Below are 21109 nucleotides of genomic sequence, written 5' to 3'. Positions count from 1 at the left end.
AGAAGGTGCACTTGAGAGAGGCACTGACTTTGGCAAAGCCCTCCCCCAGATGGCAGGTCCAGAAAAATCTCAGAACCTCTTGTGGTTGCCTTTAGGTTATCAGAGAACTGAAATGCCAAAGCCTGGTCTCCAAAGTTATGGGTATTTAATCCTGCCTTCTGAGCATTTTGATGATAAAGATGAGAACCAGGAATGGGGGGATGATCCCGTTTTAAATAAAACAAAAACTAATTTATATACCTCTAACCATTCTCGACATTTCCCTTTTCAAGTCAGTAACTCAATGAACAAAACAACAGTAATAACAGTCTACTGGGGTTATTCTCCGCCCACACAGATTTCAGACTGGTTCTCTGGCTCTGATTTAATTGAGTGTGTCAACGTCATGGCCTGAATCACAGAGCCCTCGGGATTAGATTCAGATAAGGATGTGAATTATTAACTATTTCCTAAAACCCAACGCGACCCGCCATCCTGGGGTTCTGCCATTCTATTTCTTATTGCTTGGAAAAGAACTATCTTTCTTTCAAAAAGACCCTGGTGGTCAGACGCTGGGACTGTTCTGTGCCTTTGTACCTGCCGGGAAGGGTGTAGTGACATTTCAGGAGTCCTGGGTAGTGTGGGTCCCTGGGAGGAGGGAATGAATAGAGAGATTAGGGCAGCTCTGGAGGTGGGGAGGGGCAGGCACCCGGGCAGCTCCCTTGGGGCCAAGGGGGTAGGTGGGGGTGGGAGGGAAGGGCACTCAAGCATTCTGTGCCAGACACTGACTCAATGTATGGGTATACAAAGGGATTATGTAAATACAGGATTAAAAATTTAAATGCACATTATCATTCAGAAGAGTAAAGCCATTGAGCTCTTAAGCCCGATGATGAAAACATATCTTGGGAACATTTTAAGTCTAGAAATATTCACGCTAAGTCTAGGGAAGTTGGATTTGGGAAGGCATGTTGATTCTCACTAAAAAGCGGTATTTTTCAAAAACATTCAACTTTCACTTCCTAGCTGCCTTTCAGAGATTTTCCAGCTCCAAATCATTTCTTGCCCCCTCAGTGGAGGAGAACCACGTTAAATATTTGGATTTTAAATAATCTCCCCTAAAGATCTTACATCTGCAAATGAGAAGGTGCGTGTTTATATTTTAAAAGCCAAAATAGCTCATAAATTTTGTGTTTCAAACCAGATTTCAGGTTAACTTTTGGAATTTCCAAAACGATAACACGCAAAGATTATATTTATTATACACACATGCAGGGTTACGTCGAAGTATACTGTAACTGTTTTTCCTGGGTTTTCAGGTGACGGATGGCCACACTTACATTGCTTATACATTGTAAATTATATTTTTTTAACTGGCAGTAAATTATAACAGTTAATTTCCGGCAGTCTGAAAGCCTGTTTCTAATGATATGATATCTATGTTGATATGACATCATCGTGACATCACTGATGGAACCAGCTCCAGCGAAAATGAGCCACCGAAGCTCAGCAGAACCCTGAATAGGATAGAGAATCTAGGATCCACATGTGAATTTGTTCTCAGATTAATCAGTTTCTTACAAACCAAAGGGAAGACTTCTGATGAGCCAACCCAAATTCTCTTTTATATGAGAATCAGAGAATCGCCAAAACGTGTCCCCTTTTCTGTCCATCAGAAGGGGGCACATCTGTCCATCAAATTGTAGTAAGTAAGTAAGACCCACTTATCATTCATATAATCAGTGGATTTGGGTTTGAATGGAAGTGGTTTTTGTTAACCAGTAAAATCGGGAGCACTTTAAAACATTAATGGTTTAAACATTGGGTTAAACATTGGTTAAAACAGTCGTGGTTTTGAAAAAGATACACTTGATTACTCCAAAGGTAAAAACATGCTCACACTGAGAGGCAGATAGAAACGTGTCCCTGTCTTTTTGGGTGACTGCGCCATACTTACATCCAGTAGCCTGCTGGCGCCATCACTGCTGTCCTTGTTGGCCTTGCACATGGCTTGATAGTCATAAAGGGTAATTCTATAGGAAAGAATAGAAAGCAGGATCACTCAATGGGAAGCTACGGGTGAACCAGCATGGTGAACGGTCACCGCACCACCACCAAGTACAGCAGTGACAAACACAAACAAACGCAGGTCTAACAAAGATGACAAATGAGGAACATGCAAAGTCTAGGACTGGAGACACGGCCATGTCACACTTGGAACCTGCAGAGCCAAGGGAGGAAAGGTACTGGGATTAGGTAAGGAGAGAGGGATGGAAGCCCACCAGCTTGATGAAACAATCATTTTGGCTTAAACAAGGTTGATGTGCATTGATGAGTATACTCCAGAGGGATGTTGCTGTTCTGAACTGGATTCTGGGCCCTGGAAGGGAGTTTGCTTGGGCCATGTCTCCAGGATGGAGGAGAGCTGGGAAGGGCCATTTTGAGTTTGGAATTGGCAGGATCCACTCTCTCTCAAGCACGAGGAAACAATCCTACACCAAGATCAGCCCGGCGCTTTGACAATTTTTTGGAAATCAGTTGGCTTATCGGTTGTAATCCCCACTCCCAGCTACCACCACCATCACGGTGACTATATTTTGCTTTTGAAAAAAGTGCCACTTATGAAACAAGAAAATGGATATATTTTTTTTCTCCACCAAGGATGAAAGTAGAGCTCTCATTTCCAATTACAACCTTTACTCAATGGCCAAGACATTTCACTTTATAATTGTTGCAGATATTTTAATACTCATCACCAATTTTACAGAGAATGGAGAATAGTAGCCAGTTGAAGGTTCTAGAAGGAGCAAACACCTTATCCCAGAGGCAGCATGCCTTCCATCCTCCCACCAGCTCCCCTTCCCATTACTCTGGTACCCCAAAGAAGAGGCACTTGAAGTCTGGTCTGAATTACATAACTACCAGATGACGTGTTAATACTGAGATACATGAACTCCTAAATGACTGCAAGGAATTCTCTCTGAAGGAGTTCCTTTCTAGAATAATACAGTGCTTAGCAAAGTTCAATGGAGCAGGACTGGTGTTGGACCCTGCGCATTAGCCCAACACCCAGCATGAAGAAAGCATTCGGCTGCCAAAAGTTGAAAGCATGAATGATTGCCTGATTGCCTGAGTCTTGACAGGAAGATGTCACAACTAGACAGAAGAGGTTAAATTCAAATAAGGGGTGAAGACCTCCTCTGGACAATAAGCTAGAGGCATCACACAAATGGATTGAACAAAGAACCATCTACAGGCACCAAGTAGAAAACTAACCATGCTTGACCAGGTCAAGATGGAAACCAGCTCCTAACCAGAACCATATAGGTGACTTTGGCAGCAGAGCCCAGGAGGGCTCCAGTGGTCACACGATCTCCCAGCAAATCCCCAAAGCCTCTCCCTCATCAGAACATTTCTTCTGGTCTCATTCCCTCTCCTCTGGCTTTTTCCTTCCTGGCAGATGCCAGGAGAATCTGAGTTTATTGAGACAGAAACGTAGCCCATAAACCAGCCAAGCATCTGGCTCAGGGAAGTCCCCAAACAAATTTCCACTGAAATGCTCATCACTGGCATAGCCCTGCTGCTACCCCAGCCATGGAACCAACTGCAGACCGCACAGGACAACTCTCTTTGGTCCTTGATTGCCCCACCACACCAGTCTCCACCTCATCCAGGAGATATCTGTTTGTGCCCCTGGAAGGGCTTTCTAGGACTTGACAAGAATTGTGATTGGCTCCGTCCTTTTCATACTGCTCAACTCTGTCTCCACAGTGGAAATGTGGGCCAGAGCGTGGTGAGAGGCAGCATGGGCTGAGTGGAACGTGCCTGTGCTTAGAGTCGTGCAGACGTGGATATGGCCTTGGTTTGAATGGTTATTATCTAGGGTGCATTTTTTTTTTAAGATTTTATTTATTTATTTATTTATTTATTTGGGAGAGAGAACATGCACAAGCAGGGGGAGGGCAGAAGCAGAGGAAGATGGAGTCCGGTGCCCGACTCGGGATCGATCCCAGGTCCCTGAGATCGTGACCTGAGATGAAATAGAACGCTTAACCGACGGAACCACCCAGGCATCCCTCTAGGGTACAATCTTGAGCAAGATGCTAACCCTCTTCTGAAATTTCATTTTCTCCCTTGTAAAATGACTCACAAAGATGTCCTAAGATTTAAATAATCAGATGTGGAAATACACTGAAATACACTACTTAGCATGCTGGCTAAATATGATTCTTATAACAGAAAGCCTGTTGGAGTTTGGAATCTCCAAGCTACCCCATTCCCAAGGCCTCAACTGACTGGTCCTGTGGCCTCGACAGCAGCAGCTTCGAGGCCAGTTAGAAGCCAGTTAGAAGCTCCATCCTAACCCGTCCACTTATTACCGTTGTTTTGTTTGTTTTGTTTTACTCTTTGGACACCCCAATTTCCTCTGTCATATGGTGAGAAAAATGGCTACGTTATGGGTTGGTTGTGGGATTACCGGAGGTTACATACGTATCGCATTTAGCACAGGATCTGGTCCAGAGGAAGCTTTCAACAGAAGGCAGGGCTGCCGTGGCTGTTAGAATTTATTAGTCTGGTTTTCATTGTCATTATTAATTAATGGGGGTCGTGTTTAATGCAATGGAACTGACTCAGCTTTCCCCAGCTGGCTGGAGGATGGACAGGCCTCCTGATTTTCTTAGCTCATTGGCACAAAGGATGCAGCGTAAAATTCATGTCTGTTACTGCGGTACAAGACACCTTCAGGAGTCGCACTGGGGTTACGGAGACGTGACATGGGAACTTCTATCCGTGGGTGTCAGAGCTGAGGACCGCGATAACAAGGGCTCATGTCTTCTGAGCGCTCTTTAGCAACCATGAGCAAGGGACTCCAGGAAGCCAAGCCCTACAAGATAGAATTCTAATCATCCCCATTTCACAGAGGGCTAAACTGAGTCTTAGCCAGCTGCAGCAGTGCGTCTGAGTTCACACTCCTCACCAACGGCAGAGCCAGAATTCCAGGAATCCCCCTCACTCTGCCTTCTGCCCACAAGCCGGCTCTGACAGATTCTGGGACGTGCTTAGAATCCCGCCCCGTGCCCCCTGCCAGTCTCACTGGAATGTCACAGAAAAGGCTGCCTAACATAAGGTCTCATAGCCCAAGTCCTGAATCAGCTTTTAAGTCTGTGGTCAGTGGGCCAGGAGGGACCAGCTGGCTGGGCCAGCGAGAGCCCCTCAACAGCTACCCTCCCAGGAAAGCGCAGGGTTCTCCTGGGACCATCTTCAAAGGCTGGAGTTTATACAGTGAGGCCAGACTCAAGGGCTGTGGGGCAGCCTCCGGGCCAGGGATCCCGCCTTTCCTTTCCCAAGGAAGCTTTCCTATCCCATTGCCATCGAGGAGGTTAGAGAACAAGCCTTCCCTGTCTTCTCCACGCTTAGACAGCTTTAACTAGATGTTGCAGAAAGAGAGACTTCCAGATTATTACCCTTTTTGAAGTGATTTTGTTACTGTTTTAAATAACTCCATTTTGTGGCTACCTGTATCCTGTTTGGCTGATTATAGTTAAAGAACATGATAATTGCCTGCTTTCATTCGGCTCTAAAATAAGCCCTGAGCCACATGCCCGGCCCAAGACTGGTGCAGCACGGCTGCCCTCAGCAGTGGGAGTTTATCCTTATTACAGATAACATGGCTTAATCCCCATGACATCCCCACCAGGCCACTCCAGCCGCAGGCTGCCGCTGAGACCTTATCATTAACATCTCCGCGCTCCCCAGACGGGTCTCTTTGAAACTGACGGAAGGCAGATACAGTGAGGAGAAACTCAAAAGTGCTGAAAAGAAAACCTAGACAGCCCTGTGTGCCCCGCGGACGACAGGCCCAGGGCACTGGGACTTGCGGAAAGCGATTTTACTGTGCTTTTCCAACGAGACAAAAATCATGACCAAGAAAAATATTTCTGCTAAGAATTAAAAGGTTCAATTTCAAAGGCATGAGCTCAGCTTGTTTCGACTTGTGAGTAACGGCGGGGACCAGCATTTATTAAACACCTACTGTGTGCCCGCAAGGCCAGGTCCTTTCCCTACAATGACTCACTGGATGAGGGCTGCTTAAGCAATTTGCCCCAAACCCAATCTTGAAACCGCGTAATGTTTGTAAATACAGTCCTAAAAACGGGACAGGGAGGCATCTGACGCAGAAACTCACCATGGGACCTATTTAAGTGTTTTTGAATCTGCAAGTACGAGAAGTAAAGTGACTCCCTAGGGTAGCAGGTAAAAATACATATTCTTTGGTCGAGCTATAAAATGTACTCTCTGGGGCAGCTTTCAACTTGCAAGGGATAGGACAGGGCCCGGGAACACAGAAAATTCTTAACAAAGCCACTGTCACGAAGGGAAGCCTTACTCGTTCTTACATCTCAGAAAACCAAGAGAGGGGAGAAGATCCATCTGTTGATCTGAGTGTTAACAGGAAGTCCAATAGGTGCTATCCGTTTTCTCCCATTTCTCCTTCTCACACTGGTGGCCGTGTCATCCCAGAGCAACTTCTCACAGAGACGGTACCGCTTTTCAGGGTCAGCCCAGCACAAGGAATACAGCAGAGATGCGGAATTTACATGATCCTGGCCCTGCCCGCTTTGAGGCCCTGCCTGGGAATCCCTGGCACAAATATAGTGAATGAGCATCCTTCCTTAGCAGAGAATAAGCTGTGCCATGTGGCCACACACAAGGTCCTGGGGCTACCGGGGGTCTAGCGAAGAACCCTGAGGAGCGAGCCATGGGAAAACGCCTCCCTCACCGTATACTTGGAGCAGCAAATGCTTTTCATCAGCAGGTGCTGATAATATAAAACAAAGCAAAGCTTCAGAGAGTGGTCATGTCAGCATCGCACCCTGGTAATAAAAGCAATAACAATAATAACCAATTACTTTCTGCCAGCATGCAGGCATTAGCTCTTGTGTCCGGGGCACGGTGACATGTTATAGGAAAAGAAACAGGCTCAGAAGGTGAAATCACTGCTCCAAGGTTATTACAGCCCTGAGTGGACCGGCTGCTTGGATCCCAAGGCTAAGGATAATATGCATGCATGGGGGTAAGAGCACCTAGTCGGCAGTCTGTCTGTCCGTTCACCTGCCCCTTCCGCAAAAATGAGCTTAACTGAAGGGGAAAATGGAATCTTGATTAATGCCACATAGAAAAGATTAAATTTCTTTTGCCTCTTTGTTTGAGTAAGAAATAGAAGGAAACGGTGGAATTCTGCTTGGAGAATGAGTTTATGTAAAACCAACTTGAGGCAAGAAACCTGGATGCTGGGGGAGCTTCCTTGGGCTCTGCCAAGTTCATGTCTACATTTCACAGCACTGTACCACCACGATGCCTGTGCAGGGCTCAACACGGTGCACGGCATGTAACTGAGGCTCAGCGTGCCAGTACCTAGGGACGCTGGTGTTGCTGGTGCCATTATTGCTATTGGTCACCGCCACGGGTGTTACTGAGTGTTCCTGCTTGTGCTGCTTGGGGTCCAGCATCGTGGACAGATGAGTTAGTCGGTGCCCATGACCATTTGTGTTCAGGACTGCAATGGGTAGGTGGGCTGTGGGGGTAACTGGGTGTTGTGAACACAGCCCCATCTCTAGAAGTTTTTCCAAGTGCATATCACAGGAAATCAGATTCAATATTTAGAGGACAAGTGTGTTCCGAAGCCAGCAGGCAGGATGCATGTGGCAGAGATTATTATAGTCTCCCAAAGTCCATTTTCCTCTTCTGCCAAGCAGAACCCTGACTTTTTGGTATGCACATTTCCCAGGTTCCTTTGTAGTTAGGAGAGGCTGTTTGATGAAGCAGAAATATTGTATAGGACTAAACACTTGAATAAATAAACCTTAATTTACTTTAATAAATCAATAAAATTACTTGTTAATTGGACTTTTTTGGACCTCCCTGGATCCTCCTCCTTCTGCCAGCCTAGACAGCAGATGTGATGGCTGGAACTAAGCAGCTATCTTGGACCATGAAGTAACCTTGAGTTTAAATGCCGACAGAAGAAGGTAGAGGGAAAAAAAGATGTGGTTGTGAGTCCATGACAACAACAAATTGGTATTTTTAGACTTCCTTCATATAAAAGAGAAAAAAAAAACTGCTATGTTCTTTAGCCCCTTGTTATTCTGGAATTTCCTATTATTTTTAGAAAAACTAACTGGTATATTGGACTCAATGTTGGATTAAGAAACTTTCTTTCTCTATCTCCTAAAGCCAAATGAGCATAAATGTGAACAAATTTCTCTAAAAGAAATACTTCAATCTACTCCGACTAGGGGAAAAAATGAGGGAGGATTGGATCAATCTGGTCTGCAATTCAGAATCTGAGAGACATCAGTGCAAATTCCATCTCCCCCACTCACTGCTGTGGGTGAACTCAGACAAGGCCCTCAGATGCTCGGAACCTCCACGTCAAAGGTCCTCCTTTGTCAAATGGAAATAATGGTGGTAGTTATGTCTCGGAATTGTTATGGGGATGCGTGAAGGTTATACACGTAAACTACCTGGAATGATGTCGGGCCTCAGTACCTGGTATTTAGTAAATGAGGCGTGCTGCTATTTAGATGAAGAGGAGGGCCGCGATTCTTACTGCTGTCATGGGGGATGCTCAAGCAGCAGCTTTAGGATTTTAAAGTGCAGGGCCCTGGAATCTTCATGTCTCCACATTCCAGAAAGTTTGGCTCAGAAACACACTTGTTCAAGCCGATCTGTCTTCTTGTTCTTTTCAGTGCCACCTCTGACGAAGCATACTTCTGTGGAAACGGTCAGGTCAACAGGAAGCCGAGAAGCCATTACACTCACGACATGAGTGTTGAGTACTAGACACTGGGGGAGCAGTCGGCAGGAGAGAGCAGCCCTCAGACGTAACCAACTTCTCCTTTGACACTCTCAAGACTCCAAGGCCAAGGCATTGGCTGAAATGTGATGTGATGACCAAGGACAGGGAGAGCTCCCCGCACTGGCCATGGAACCTAAATAGAGCCTTGTATAGTTCCATCCCGCAGAGATAGGAGAAGAAATGGTCGAAGCCCCGAATTCTGCCTGATGTGTCACCTTTCTAGAAAGGCAATTTCAAGGGCAGAAGGAGCCACTGCGGGGAATTCTACACAAGTCAGCTATGTTAATGAATGTGTGGGGCGAGGTGCGGAAGACATTCACCAGGCCCCATGGGGAAAACACGGTCATGAAGGGGTGAGAGCTCAGGCATGTGGTACCAAGTGCATAAAATAAACAAAACCGAAAAAAGCAAAAAACACATAGTCCAGACAGAGAGGAACTATCAGTAGCTCCCAAAGCAAAAACAGATTATTAGCAGGCAGACCGTTTCTCCGCAAGCCAAAGGCCAGGTGTGCCCAGTTGGTCTTTGCTTCCTCAAGCTTAATCAGATCCACAAAGAACAAGGGAAGACCTTTTGGCAGAACCCACCAGGATGTTTGGTATAAGCCTGCGTTATTCCATTTAACCCCCACCAGCAGGTATGTGAATAATTCTTTCAGGTCGGTTTTGCTGCTGAGAAAACTGCAATTTAGTGAGTTAACGTGGCCCAACATCAGACTGCTCCAAAGTGGACCGCATCTAGACCGGTACCCTGGTGCTCTTGACTTAATGTTCCTTGACCCTGACTGTGCACGAGAAGCACGTGGATACTCCCCACAAAGCATTAAAAACCCCAGCCGGATTTCCCATGAATCTCCTGGGGTTGCCGCCTGAGCACAGGCATGTTTTAAAAGCTCTCCAGGGATGCTGGTTGAGCCCAGGCCCCCGGGCCCACCCCCAAGGCTGTGCCGTGGAGGTAACTGTTGCTAAGGAACCACTTTGGGGGGGGTTCCTTAGGGATTAAAATAAAGAAAAGAAGAAAATGAAAAGAAAAAAAAAAGATCTCAGACATTTGGAGCTCTTATCCAAGAGCTAATCTCACCTTCTAACTGCACTAACTTTGCCATGTGCAGAGCAGTTCCCTATACTTTGTTTTAGCTAATTCTCACAAAATCCTGCGGTCCATATTTGGGTGAGGAAGAAAAGGAGGCTGGGAGAGATGGGAAGTCTGTGCAAAGCCACACAGTACGATTCTGGTGCCCAACCCGGAGTGCCCATAGCTTAAGCCCAGTCTATTAAGGAGACCCTCTCAGGAACCGTGGATACTCTCCTGTGACTGGCTACACACACACACACGTTTTTCACTTTATATATATTAAAACATACATACATAGATTTTCACTTTTCCTGGATATTTGACATTGAATTTGAATCACTAGGGACAAGCAAGGTGGGGGGGGGGAGATAAATGAATTCTAAGAAATTGCTCTTACAAGAACTCTAAGAAAAATATTTTGAAACTCGATGTTCTCTTAGTAATCATGAGAGGGGTGATGTCACTGCCAATGACAGCAGAGAGAGCCCGTGGAGTGTGGATTTTGAGAAATATGAAAACAAGACTCTTCCGGGATGTGAATGCGAGTGAGAAAGAAAAATAGCTAAACTGAAAAACCCTAAATGAATCACCACCCAGGGAGTCCACTTACTCTCGTTGTAAGAATGAAGAAGCACTTGGAGCTCTCGGTTTGAGAAACCCAGAAAGCTGACCGGGCAGACGGAATCTCATGAGAAATCACAGGGAGCCTGGGAACGCGGCTTGGTTCAAAGAGGTATCAGCTTCCGCTGGAGGAAATCTGGGCGATGTTATCGCATGGTTGGCCTCCCCTCCCGCAAGTTCTGCTCGCCCAGATAAGACACTGCTGAGCCATCATCTTCCTCAGCTACCTTTCCCTTCTCAAACAGAACTGGAAGAAGCCCCAACCACAGCACAGTGCCATCGTGCACTGAACCAGGTGAAGGGCAGAGCTAGACATTCTCTCTGTGCTCAGAGTACAGCTCTCTTACACAGAGACTTAGGGCAAGTTCTTAACCTTTCCAAGCCTCATCACTACCATCTATAAAATGGGTATATTTACACCCAGGGCCAGGGTCACGGGCATGCAGCCTGTGTAATTTCACAGAACCTCATACTTGGTGGAAGGCTCTGCTGTCACTGCCTTGAAATTCTTAAAACGTTCTGAACAAGGGACCCTATATTTTCAGTTTGCACTGGGCCCTGCAAGTTATGCAGCTGATCCTGTTTATACCTGTCCCACGGAGTTGCTGGAAAGTACGGCAAGAGGTTAAGATGTGTCAGGGGCAGCCCAGGCCTGGTGTGGGGTAGGTGGCTCAGGGAAGGAGCCATTGTGATCATTGCTTTCACATTGCTGAAGCTATTGGTATGTTATTTGGACCCTGGATACTAATGTCACAGGTAAGCAGGGTAAACACAGTCAAGTCGAAGACTGAGCTAGTCACCAAGAGAAACCATCTTGTCTCTTAGATTGTTTGCACACACTGCAGCAGAACTTTCTCAAAGGTCCCTCAAGTTGGTGATTGGCACAAGTCTTTGGCTTCCCTCTCTTCCCCATGGCACTATAGACCTAGAAGTGGATATTCTGTCCCTCCCTCCCTTGCTAAGTAAAATGACCATCAGGTCAGCCAATCCAGGAAAGGGTCCACTGCCATGTAAACAAGCACCATCTTGCTTTAGAGAGAGGGGCAGCAAATCTGGACCACGGGAGAGGGAGAAAGGAAAAAGGACAGAGAGGCTGTTCTCTGTGAGCTCTTTCTGGAGAAGATGGTTTGGAGGGTTCTTATCTCTAAAAACTCATTCTTGAAGACTGGATATAAGCAGATCAAATTAAGAAACCTGGTGCCATTCCAGCAGTGTCCAAGACAGTGGGAGGAGAGATGAGGGCACTGCAGGGAACCAGTCCTGAGCTTTCCCTGGGCTCAACCATGTCCCCAGAGCAACTCGGCCTCCAGGCATCCTGTGTTCTGGGAATGACTTCCATCCCAGTGCACCGCCAGGTACTTTTGGCTACCTCCTTTCAGTACTTCTGAAATACAGGTCTTCTCTGAATGAAAGGACTGTCACCTTTGGGCTCTGAGGCTGCACCGCAGGGCCCCAACACTGGAGACCCCCTGGCCAGATGTCCCTCATGGGAAGCCTGCTGGGAGGTATGGGAATGCAGAAGGAGCACCACCTGGTGCCAGACAGACAGCAAAGCCAAGCCCGAGTGAAGACCTCCAACAATGTGAATCACAGCAAGTAGCTAGCAATCATTGAGCCCTTAATGTATGCCAGGCACTATGTACGAACTTTCTGCTCATTATTATCTCATTAACTCCGACGGCAGCCCGTGGAAGCAACTGTAATTATCACCTTCATTTTCCACGTAAGGAAACCGAAGCTCAGAGAGGTCACTTGACTCATTCTCAGGCACGAAGCTAGCAATTGTCGGAGTCTGAATTTGAATCCAAACCATCTGACTCCAAAACGTAAACCCTCATTGCTCTCGTGGCCCCAGCAATGGCCCCCTTCGAAGAGGCCCATGAGCATTGTCGGCCAATTCCCACAACGACAACAGATGCTTTTAAACTTGAGTCAAGTCCCCGGTCCTTCCCTTTCCTCAAATATGTTACCTATTCTCAGAGTCAAAGAAAGTTCTAGAAAGTTCTAGATTCATGCCAGCCACACTTCGCTCACATCAAGGAGAAGACTCTAATGAGGGCCTGCCGTTCCTACCAGCAGCAGCAGTTCTCACAGGCGAGCCCGGTCCATAGTCCCACTACAACCTTCCTCCTTCTCCCACCAAGCTGTTTGAAAGGACTGTCCGAGAGGGAAAAGAAAAGAAAAAAAAAAACACAAAAACCCCCGCTGATTTTGTCAAAGAAGTTGGAAAATACGCTTTCGAATGAGAAACACGTGTGTGATTCTTCTGGTCTTTTGTCTCCCCCCACCACTGAGTCGAAAACAAGCGAACGAGGTACAAAGGCACACAACCATGTATAGATAGGAACGGCCAGGGGAGCCCCGGACGGCAGACAATCCAGAAGCTGCCCTGGGAAGCCTAAAGAGGTCGTGGAAAACTCCATAGCAACCCCATCCCAGCTCCGAGCTGAGTTTTCAAGCACGCGTCCAATGACTCCTGGCGGGGGAAAAAAAAAAAAAAAGACAAAACTGCACTTGAATTTTAAAAAGGGAATTGCACACACTGCTGCGGGCGGGCTGGGGGGTAGGCGAGTGTGTCAGAGATTGCAGAACGGCTGGAGTGAGGCCAAGTTTTTTTAATATCATTTCTTTTTTTTTCCCCCTCCTTCTGGCACAAACAAGCTATGGAATCTCAAAAATTGGGTCATCATTTTTGAATTCCCTGCTTTCAGCACGGCCCTCAGTGGGTCTTGTTCACTGGCTTAAAAGTCCGATTTCCTGAGCTAACACTTCCTGGCCATTGAGCCGTGAGGGGCCTGCCGTTCCCACCAGCAGCAGCAGTTCTCACGGGCGAGCCCGGTCCATAGTCGTGCCTGTTATTCTGTACGGAACAGCATCAAATATGTCCACCCAAGCAGCACTTCAAAGGCTGCTGTTTCCTGGGAGGCCAGGGGAGGGGAGACATGTTGACTCCTTGGGGCGGGGGGGGACATAACTGACATCCCGATCTCATGGGGACACGGCTTCCCCCACAGGCTTTGGTGTCCCCAGGCGCACGGCTGGCCTGCCTGGGAGCGGCATGGGGCCACGAAGAAGCGATCACACATAAGCCTCCTTCTCCTGGTCCAGGTGTGGAGTACCTACTTCCAGTGGCATCGGGCACCATCTGGGTTTTCTCCTGGCGGCAATTTAAACTCCCCTCCATCTGGGAGCAGGCTTGGGGACCTTTCACTTGATTTTCTAAAATTATTTCGCCAGGTCCCTACATGTCACTTTTCATCCTCGATTTGCAGATTCCTAGCAAGCTTCCCCCAGTTTGCTAATATGAGACAAAATACACTCCTCATTTTTAGCCGGGGGAAAACATTTCCTACTTCTTTGCAATCACTTGCTCAAGACTGTTATAATCGCATCCCAGGGCAGGCTCTGACTTCAATATTGGCCTCCAATAAACCCTGTGCTGGGCGAACAGGAAACTCATTGTGAGCTGAGTTTCTGTGACTCTTAACACTCATGCAAGAGGCATCGAATTTCAGCAAGATCTTCTGGAGCAGGGACGCAAGTACAAACCAGCCACGGGGTCAAGTCTGGGCTTGCTTTATTTGACCTTGGTTTGTTTTATTTTATTTAGGCAAACGTTTTCAGGGGGCGCGGGGGACCATAAAATCCTTACCTTTTAAAGGAGCCCATTGTTAACAGTTTGTTCATCACCGCTCCCTCGACCTCACCAAAAAAGTCTCCAGTCTGCGGGGAAGAAAAGAAGAACCCAGGAGGAAGCAGAAATCAACAATGTGCTCAAATACCAGAGGAGAATCAGAAACGGACGCCATCTGTATTCTGGAGCTGACGGAGGCAAAGGGCCAGTGTTCAGGCTACATAAAAAGTGGAAAATGTCTTGATAGTCAGGAGAGGTTATGGGATTACAGAGAAGACTAGTAAGCAGATGGGAATGTTCCACAGGACATGGCAGGGGCAGAGGGGCAGAGGGACATTGAGTAACAGAGGCCGAGCGTTGGAATTGGACACCCGTGCATGCGTGTGCACAGACATACACACACACACACATGCTTCCGTGGAGTAAGCATTAATCCTCACTCAGTCCCCTGTGATTAAAACACTACTTCATAGACAGGAACGAGGGGAGAAAGGGCTTCCTAAGCAGTAATAAAGAGGATTGTTTATAATTCCTGGGTGACCTGTTTAGGGAAATACAGCAGTCCTCTTCATTGGCCCTATAAATCTCCTGCTGTTGAGGATATAGATCCTTTCTCCCAATTGCTTTCTGAGGATCATTCGCAATTTTGTCCCTGGCAGTGTCTATGTTGACAAACAAGGCAGTCCAGAGTCTGGCCCTGGAGGAGGCAGCACAGCCAGGCCAGGCCGAGTGCTAGTGGCTCACCCTCACAGTGGGGCCGTCTGTAGGGCATCTGGGACTGAGCAGTCCCTTCCCTACAACCTGGCTGATGTTTGGGCCTTAGACTAGGTCTTGATGCCTCTGAGATTTGCAGACTCTGAATAGTGGGAGGAAGGATTAACATCCTGGTTGATCCCTCTAGTCTCTTGGAACCGCTAGCATCTGGGTCTCATGGGGGAGGGTGTAGCCCTGCAGCAGCACGGAACTTGGGGCAACGGCTTTCCTCAGCCAATATCCCGGACTAAGCCGGTGTAGACTAGGAGGAAGCCCCCCATGACTGCTGTGGGTGCACTAAGGATTTATAGCTCACGTGTGGGTGGGTGGAGGACATCCTTCTAAGAGGCTGAATTAGTAAATTCCGTAGGCTTTGTGTTCACTAAATCCTGATTCAGATTACCACGGAGTGACCTCGACCACGCTCCTGGGAATTTTCAAGCAGAAGGGCATATAAACACTTTGCCAAAAAGTCAAGAAAGTGAGGAGGAAGAAGGAGATGACATTTCACTGACTGAACGTGGAGCATTGCCGGTCTCATTCCGGGGGCCATTTGAGTCTTTTGCAAACCCCGTGGGTGTGTGCTGGTGCTAGGAGCTAGGATGTTTGTATCTCGTGTGTGTAAATATGCCAGGGTCAATGGAACTGGTTGTTAGACGAAGGAGAATTATCCTAATTGGGGTGCAGGAAACCAGACAACATCAAACAAGCTGGGGCAGAGCTGGCGGACAGGCTCCCTGGGCCAGGCTGTGGGGTCTGCACCCTGGAGAGACACAGCCGGGAGCAGAGCCTGCATGCATGTCCCTCCAGGTCTGAGCACTTTACACTGTTGGCTAGATGAGGACTGACCATGGAAGATATCCATCATGCCCTTCCCCACCCCGGCATAGGACCAGGTTCCCATCTCCCTGCTCCACCTTCATGGCGGGAGATCAGGGCTCCTCCTCACAGGTGGTTAATTTGGGTTCCCCCTCCATGGACTCCTGGATGTCTGGGGGTGTCTTCTCCCAGCCGAACAGACACATTACCATGGACCTCTGGGCTCACTGCTATCTCATCTTTACCAACGGTCCTGTGTCCAGTGATGGTCAGCATCCGAGGAGACAGGGTGAGGCAAGTGTGATTTCTGACCCTGTATGTTTCCCACCCACCGCAAGTGCATTTAAAAATTCCACAAGCTTTTCCTGGATTAGAAGGAAAACTGAAGCACGATTCCACACGTGACCCGGAGCCAGCATCGATCAATTAACAAGGCATTGAGCTCAGACTCCTTAGGGACTTAAGGACAATTAACTAATTGATTTGGCATTAATAGGGCCTATCATACTGTTGACTGCTAAAGAGTTTCAAATGATTTATTTTTTTTAAGACTTTATTTATTTATTTATTTGAGAGAGAGCGAGAGAGAGAGAGTGCGTGTGCACAAGCAGGGGGAGCAGCAGGCAGAGGGAGAAGCAGGCTCCCCGCTGAGCAGGGAATCCGACACGGGGCTCGATCTCAGGACTCCAGGATCACGACCTGAGCTGAAGGCAGACGCTTATCTGCCTGAGCCCCTGAGGTGCCCCTCAAATGCTTTAAATGGGACTTCATTATAAAATGGTCCTCCACCCCTACTTTTACAGAGCCCGCCAGGAGGCTTGGGCAGGTCATGTGATATGCCTCCCTCCCCAAACTAGGCAAGTAAGAGAATGACCACCAGAGACCACGTGCTCCTTCTCTAGTGCTAGTTCATCACGTCATACTACTAAGCACGCCTGTATTTTACCTTCTTTGAATATGCTCATTTTAATTTGTAATTCCAGACAGGGTGTCTATGCACAAAGTTTTAAAGGAGAAACCTGTTTTCTCTAGGACAGTGCTATTGGTTTGAACTCCTATTTTGGTTTCCAAACACAGTAGAGATTTCTGTGCTTGGCCCCGTGGCTTGGTTTCCTCCCATTTCTTTCCCTCCTGCCCCACACTGTGCACACAGCTCAAAGGAAGGAAGGACATTCTTTGCCTGTTTCTGGATCCTTGTCCCTCAGTGTGAGAGCCCAAGTTAATCCCTGAACTCAGGTAACTGATTTTTAAAAGGCAAAAACCAGAAAGAAGCCATAAAGAATAATTATGTTGTAATACATATGTATGTGTGTGTCTGTGACTGTGTGTTTGTATACGCGCGCGCGCGCGCGCGTGTGTGTGTGTGTGTGTGTGTGTGATATATAGAAAAATATCTAAATATCAAAAGAAGGAAACCTCCTTAAAACTGCCCAAACTCTTTGAGGCACCTCTACCCTTGAGGCAAAGAGTTCCTATAAATTGAACATTTTATGAGTGAGAAAGCAGACCCTGGGTTCTGCCCCCACCTCTCCACCCCCCAACTGGGAGGTAAAAACTCTTTGGGGCCTGCTGAGAAGTAGGCTATGACATTTTTAGAGGGATAGAAATCAGGTTTTATAATCTCCTACTATTACCTCTTAAATATAGATCATTGACTCAAAGTTTTAACACTGTCTCTTGCCCACCCCCACTCTTTACTCACAGCCGGTAGAAATTTCTCACTCACCTGTGTATAGTCTTCAGACACCAGAATAAACCCATTATTGTCTATGAGGTAACAGTTCACAGTCTAGAAAATAAAAAAAGACCACAGTTTCAACTTCGGATCCTCAGACCGCTTTTACGCAAGATGACGTACTTCCAACCTGAGAGAAACCTCTTTGAGGTTGTTTTGGGGGGCACTGGAAATGCTTGTTGGCTCTAGGCATTCGGGCCATGGCTAAACTAACCCCAGTGTCTACTTTGTTAAAATAACAAACAAAAATCAAACCCGAAGCAAGCCTTGAACATCCCAGATTAGGATAAAGAGAACACACATTAAAACATTAATTACATTTAGTCTTCCTTGTTTCTTTTTTTGGTTGGTTTGTTTGTTTTGTTTTCCCCTTTCTAGGACCAGAAGACTATTTCCCAGGAACAAAGTGTTCACAGGCCCTGAGCTTGTATTCCTGGTCGTTGAAGTACAGGCTGTTTTGAAAGCAAAACGCCAGCACAATATCATTACCCTAATGATGTATTAATGAAAACACTGTGTCAGCTCAGAAGACCATCAGGGGACCAGGTAATATTTTTTAATTTGTTCATAGACTTAGGCAGGGGGGAAGGGGCAGACTTCTGTTAAAAGGGCCCCTCAGGTCCCCTAAAGGTTTTCAAACTGTGTTTTTAATTGGGAGCTGGATTTGGGGGCAGGGCTGTTAGCTTTTGGTAGCTCAGACTTATAAATTGTAGAAAGCAAGGTAAACCCAAACCTCTGCTTCCCCATACTACTTTAATCTCAAGTGAATGATTTGCTACAGGCTAAGTTTTAATTATAGTGCTGTGGAGTTTAAACTTCAGGTTTAATTCTATCCTTGATGTAACTCAGTTTCTATTTATTGCAGCTTTACATACTGACTGCAACATTTAATGTGTACCATATCTTTACCCAGAGCTACGTTCCCCCTTGGTCCGGGCCACCGCAGCACTGTTTGCTACCTATCCAACGAGCTTGTTTTAGTCGGGGACGAAAGTCCAGCAGTGAATTGGTCCAAAAGATTCACCCTTTATTACTAGGTTGTAGTGAAGAATCATCAGAAGAGTAAAAAGTCCCACTGTCACCTTTTATAAAGGAATTGGCTGCTCTGGTGAGCCACAGGGTTTTTCTCGGTTATCCGAAGGAGCCGGAGTGAATAACTTAAGTAAACTGGTTCCACCCCTGCTATCTGAAGAAGCTCTTAGCTGTATGGACACTACTCAGGCCCTACTGGGTGGGAACCTTGACAAACCCTCCCCATTTTTAGGAGACAGCATGATGAACGTGATCCCCCAGCGCTGGGCAGGCCAACGTGGCAGCCACCAGCCACGTGCAGATTTATTTATTTATTTATTTATTTAAAAGATTTTTATTTATTTATTTGATAGACAAAGATCACAAGTAGACAGAGAGGCAGGCAGAGAGAGAGGGGGAAGCAGGCTCCCCGCTGAGCAGAGAGCCCGATGTGGGGCTCGATCCCAGGACCCTGAGATCATGACCCGAGCCGAAGGCAGAGGCTTAAACCACTGAGCCACCCAGGCGCCCCAGCCACGTGCAGATTTAAATTCAATTTTATGTGAATTAAAACTCAATAGCACTAAAAATCTAGTTCTTTGGGTGCACAGTCACATTTCAAGTGCTCTGCTCTACCTTGGCTGTTGATTATCTTTGTGGACACTTCCATTGCTCTAGAAAGTTCTCTTGGACGGGACAGCAATCTTTTAGGTTATACTAGTATCCCTGCACGTTTTAATCCAGCCCACACTGGGTCGTGTTAGACAAATCCGTATCTTTGCTTATTTGAAGGTCATGATCCTCGTTTTGCAGGTACAGACTCTGAAGCAAAAGGAGGTTAACCTCCACTCAATCAATAAATGCACAAGGACAGGAGTGACCTCCACATTTGCATATTAACTAATTCTCCCAGTTGTTTAGAGAATCAAAGTCATCATGCCACCTCCTTCCCAAATTATAAAATTAGTCCCTAAACACACATGCCTGGTCAGTTAGTACTCTGGCTAGACCTCTACATATTTGGTCACTATCTCTCCATCTAATGTTGTAAATACTGGATAATACAAAGCAGGTACAAGGCAAATCGATTAAAAAGTCAACTGAAAATCTTGAGAAAGAGGGAAGATGCCATGAAGTCCATGAGAATGATGTTGGAGATCAGCTCTGATCACAGGGGGAAGACACAGGCACATCGTGTGTGCGCATCGGACCTCCGTCTCGTGGAGCTCTGCTGGGCTGTAGTTTAAACATATATAGCGATCCACTCGTGTGGGTCAGATTAGGCTACATCGTACCAGAAATGATGGGAAGAGGAAGCAAAGGGCCAGCCAAGGCTCCTGGGGCATTATATGCTTAGGCTTCCACTTTCTCCAAAAATGCTTCAGATTTTGCTCTATAAGCCGGCATGGTCTCCTGGGTAAGGACTAAGGAATCTAGCTTTGGTTTCTTCTATACTGAGTACCGGTTGACATTTACTTTTTGGGCTATGCTTCCACTTAACGTTTTTTTAAATCCACTTCTCCGTCCCCTACTCCCCCTTAAATTAGGATTCCACAACAAAAACCTGGTGGCAGAGAAGAGACACAGTGCTGTACCAGGCTTATTTATGGGTAGCTTGGAATTTCAAGTTTACACTGATCATAAAGCGACGTGGTTGCCTATTAAGCAAGAAGTAGATAACTGCTGATATCATGATTTACACATCACTGTGAAAATCAAGGTCAAACTCAGGATGCTGTGTCATTGATGGACACCTGGATCACTGAATCTGAAATGTGTCATTTGGTTTTCATGACAGGCCATGCTGTTGTGTTAGGTCAATTTAGTGACCATGATGATTTCCTGAATGGACCTCCCTGCCAACAAGTGCTTCAATTAAATGATTACTGGCAAGAGCAGTGGAGTTGAGTAAGCCCGTGGCAATAGGTGAGCACAGTTCCAGGTTATGGAATGGTCAGGACAGAATTGCCAGATTCCAGGCTGACCAGCTGTTTCCTCTGTGTCTCTTTACAATAAATTACATTCAATGTGGTCTTTTCCATATTCTACCCCACCCACCCCCAATAAAAGAAAATAGAGGAGATTTTTCAGTTCCCTTCCTATGCTATCTACCCCAACCCCCGCCCAATGAAACCAAGCATCTTGAAAGGTGCCCACTTCCTGCCCTGTCCCAGGGGAGGTCAGATAGGCAGAGGGGCTTGGAGGAGCTCTCAAATTGATAGGTATTGCAAGTGCCTAGTCCACAGCCACCTTTGATAAAACATGTAGGGATGAGGTTTTTTGGGGGAAAAGAAATGCAAAGACAGAGGAAAAAAGAGGCAGAGAGAACTTGATTTAAAAAAAAAAAAAAAAAAGGTCTTTCTTCAACTACTGGATAGCTCAAGACTGCTCCGAGAAGTCTGACTCTTGCCCCAAAGGCAGATCAGGTAGAGACGTGGGTTAGAGCCCATAGTTAGGCCATGGGAACCGGGCAACCCCAGGTGGTAATGAAAGCCACTGAGGAAGGGCACTTGGGAGCGAGAAACACAGCACCACACTTATGTTACCTGGACGGTGGTTTTAGCCCTGAAGCTGCTGACATTCCTGGTTTGGAATCAGAGACTCTGACAATTGCTATCAGTGT

General features: G+C 46.7%; 1 protein-coding gene across 1 annotated transcript in view; it reads right to left on the bottom strand.

The window, feature by feature from the left end:
• Positions 1-21109, bottom strand: part of CACNA2D3 (calcium voltage-gated channel auxiliary subunit alpha2delta 3) — an 858873-nt gene that overhangs the window by 71877 nt on the left and 765887 nt on the right. The window contains exons 30-32 of the mRNA XM_059389977.1: positions 17467-17529; positions 14187-14257; positions 1937-2012 (exon numbers count right to left, since the gene is read on the bottom strand). Coding sequence (XP_059245960.1) covers positions 1937-2012; positions 14187-14257; positions 17467-17529 — 210 coding nt within the window. The remainder of the gene's footprint in view (positions 1-1936; positions 2013-14186; positions 14258-17466; positions 17530-21109) is intronic.

The sequence above is a fragment of the Mustela nigripes genome, chromosome 2, assembly GCF_022355385.1.
Source record: "Mustela nigripes isolate SB6536 chromosome 2, MUSNIG.SB6536, whole genome shotgun sequence".
Lineage (NCBI taxonomy): Eukaryota > Metazoa > Chordata > Mammalia > Carnivora > Mustelidae > Mustela > Mustela nigripes.
Note: the sequence above shows the minus strand (reverse complement) of the source record. Positions and strands in the feature narration are given on the sequence as shown.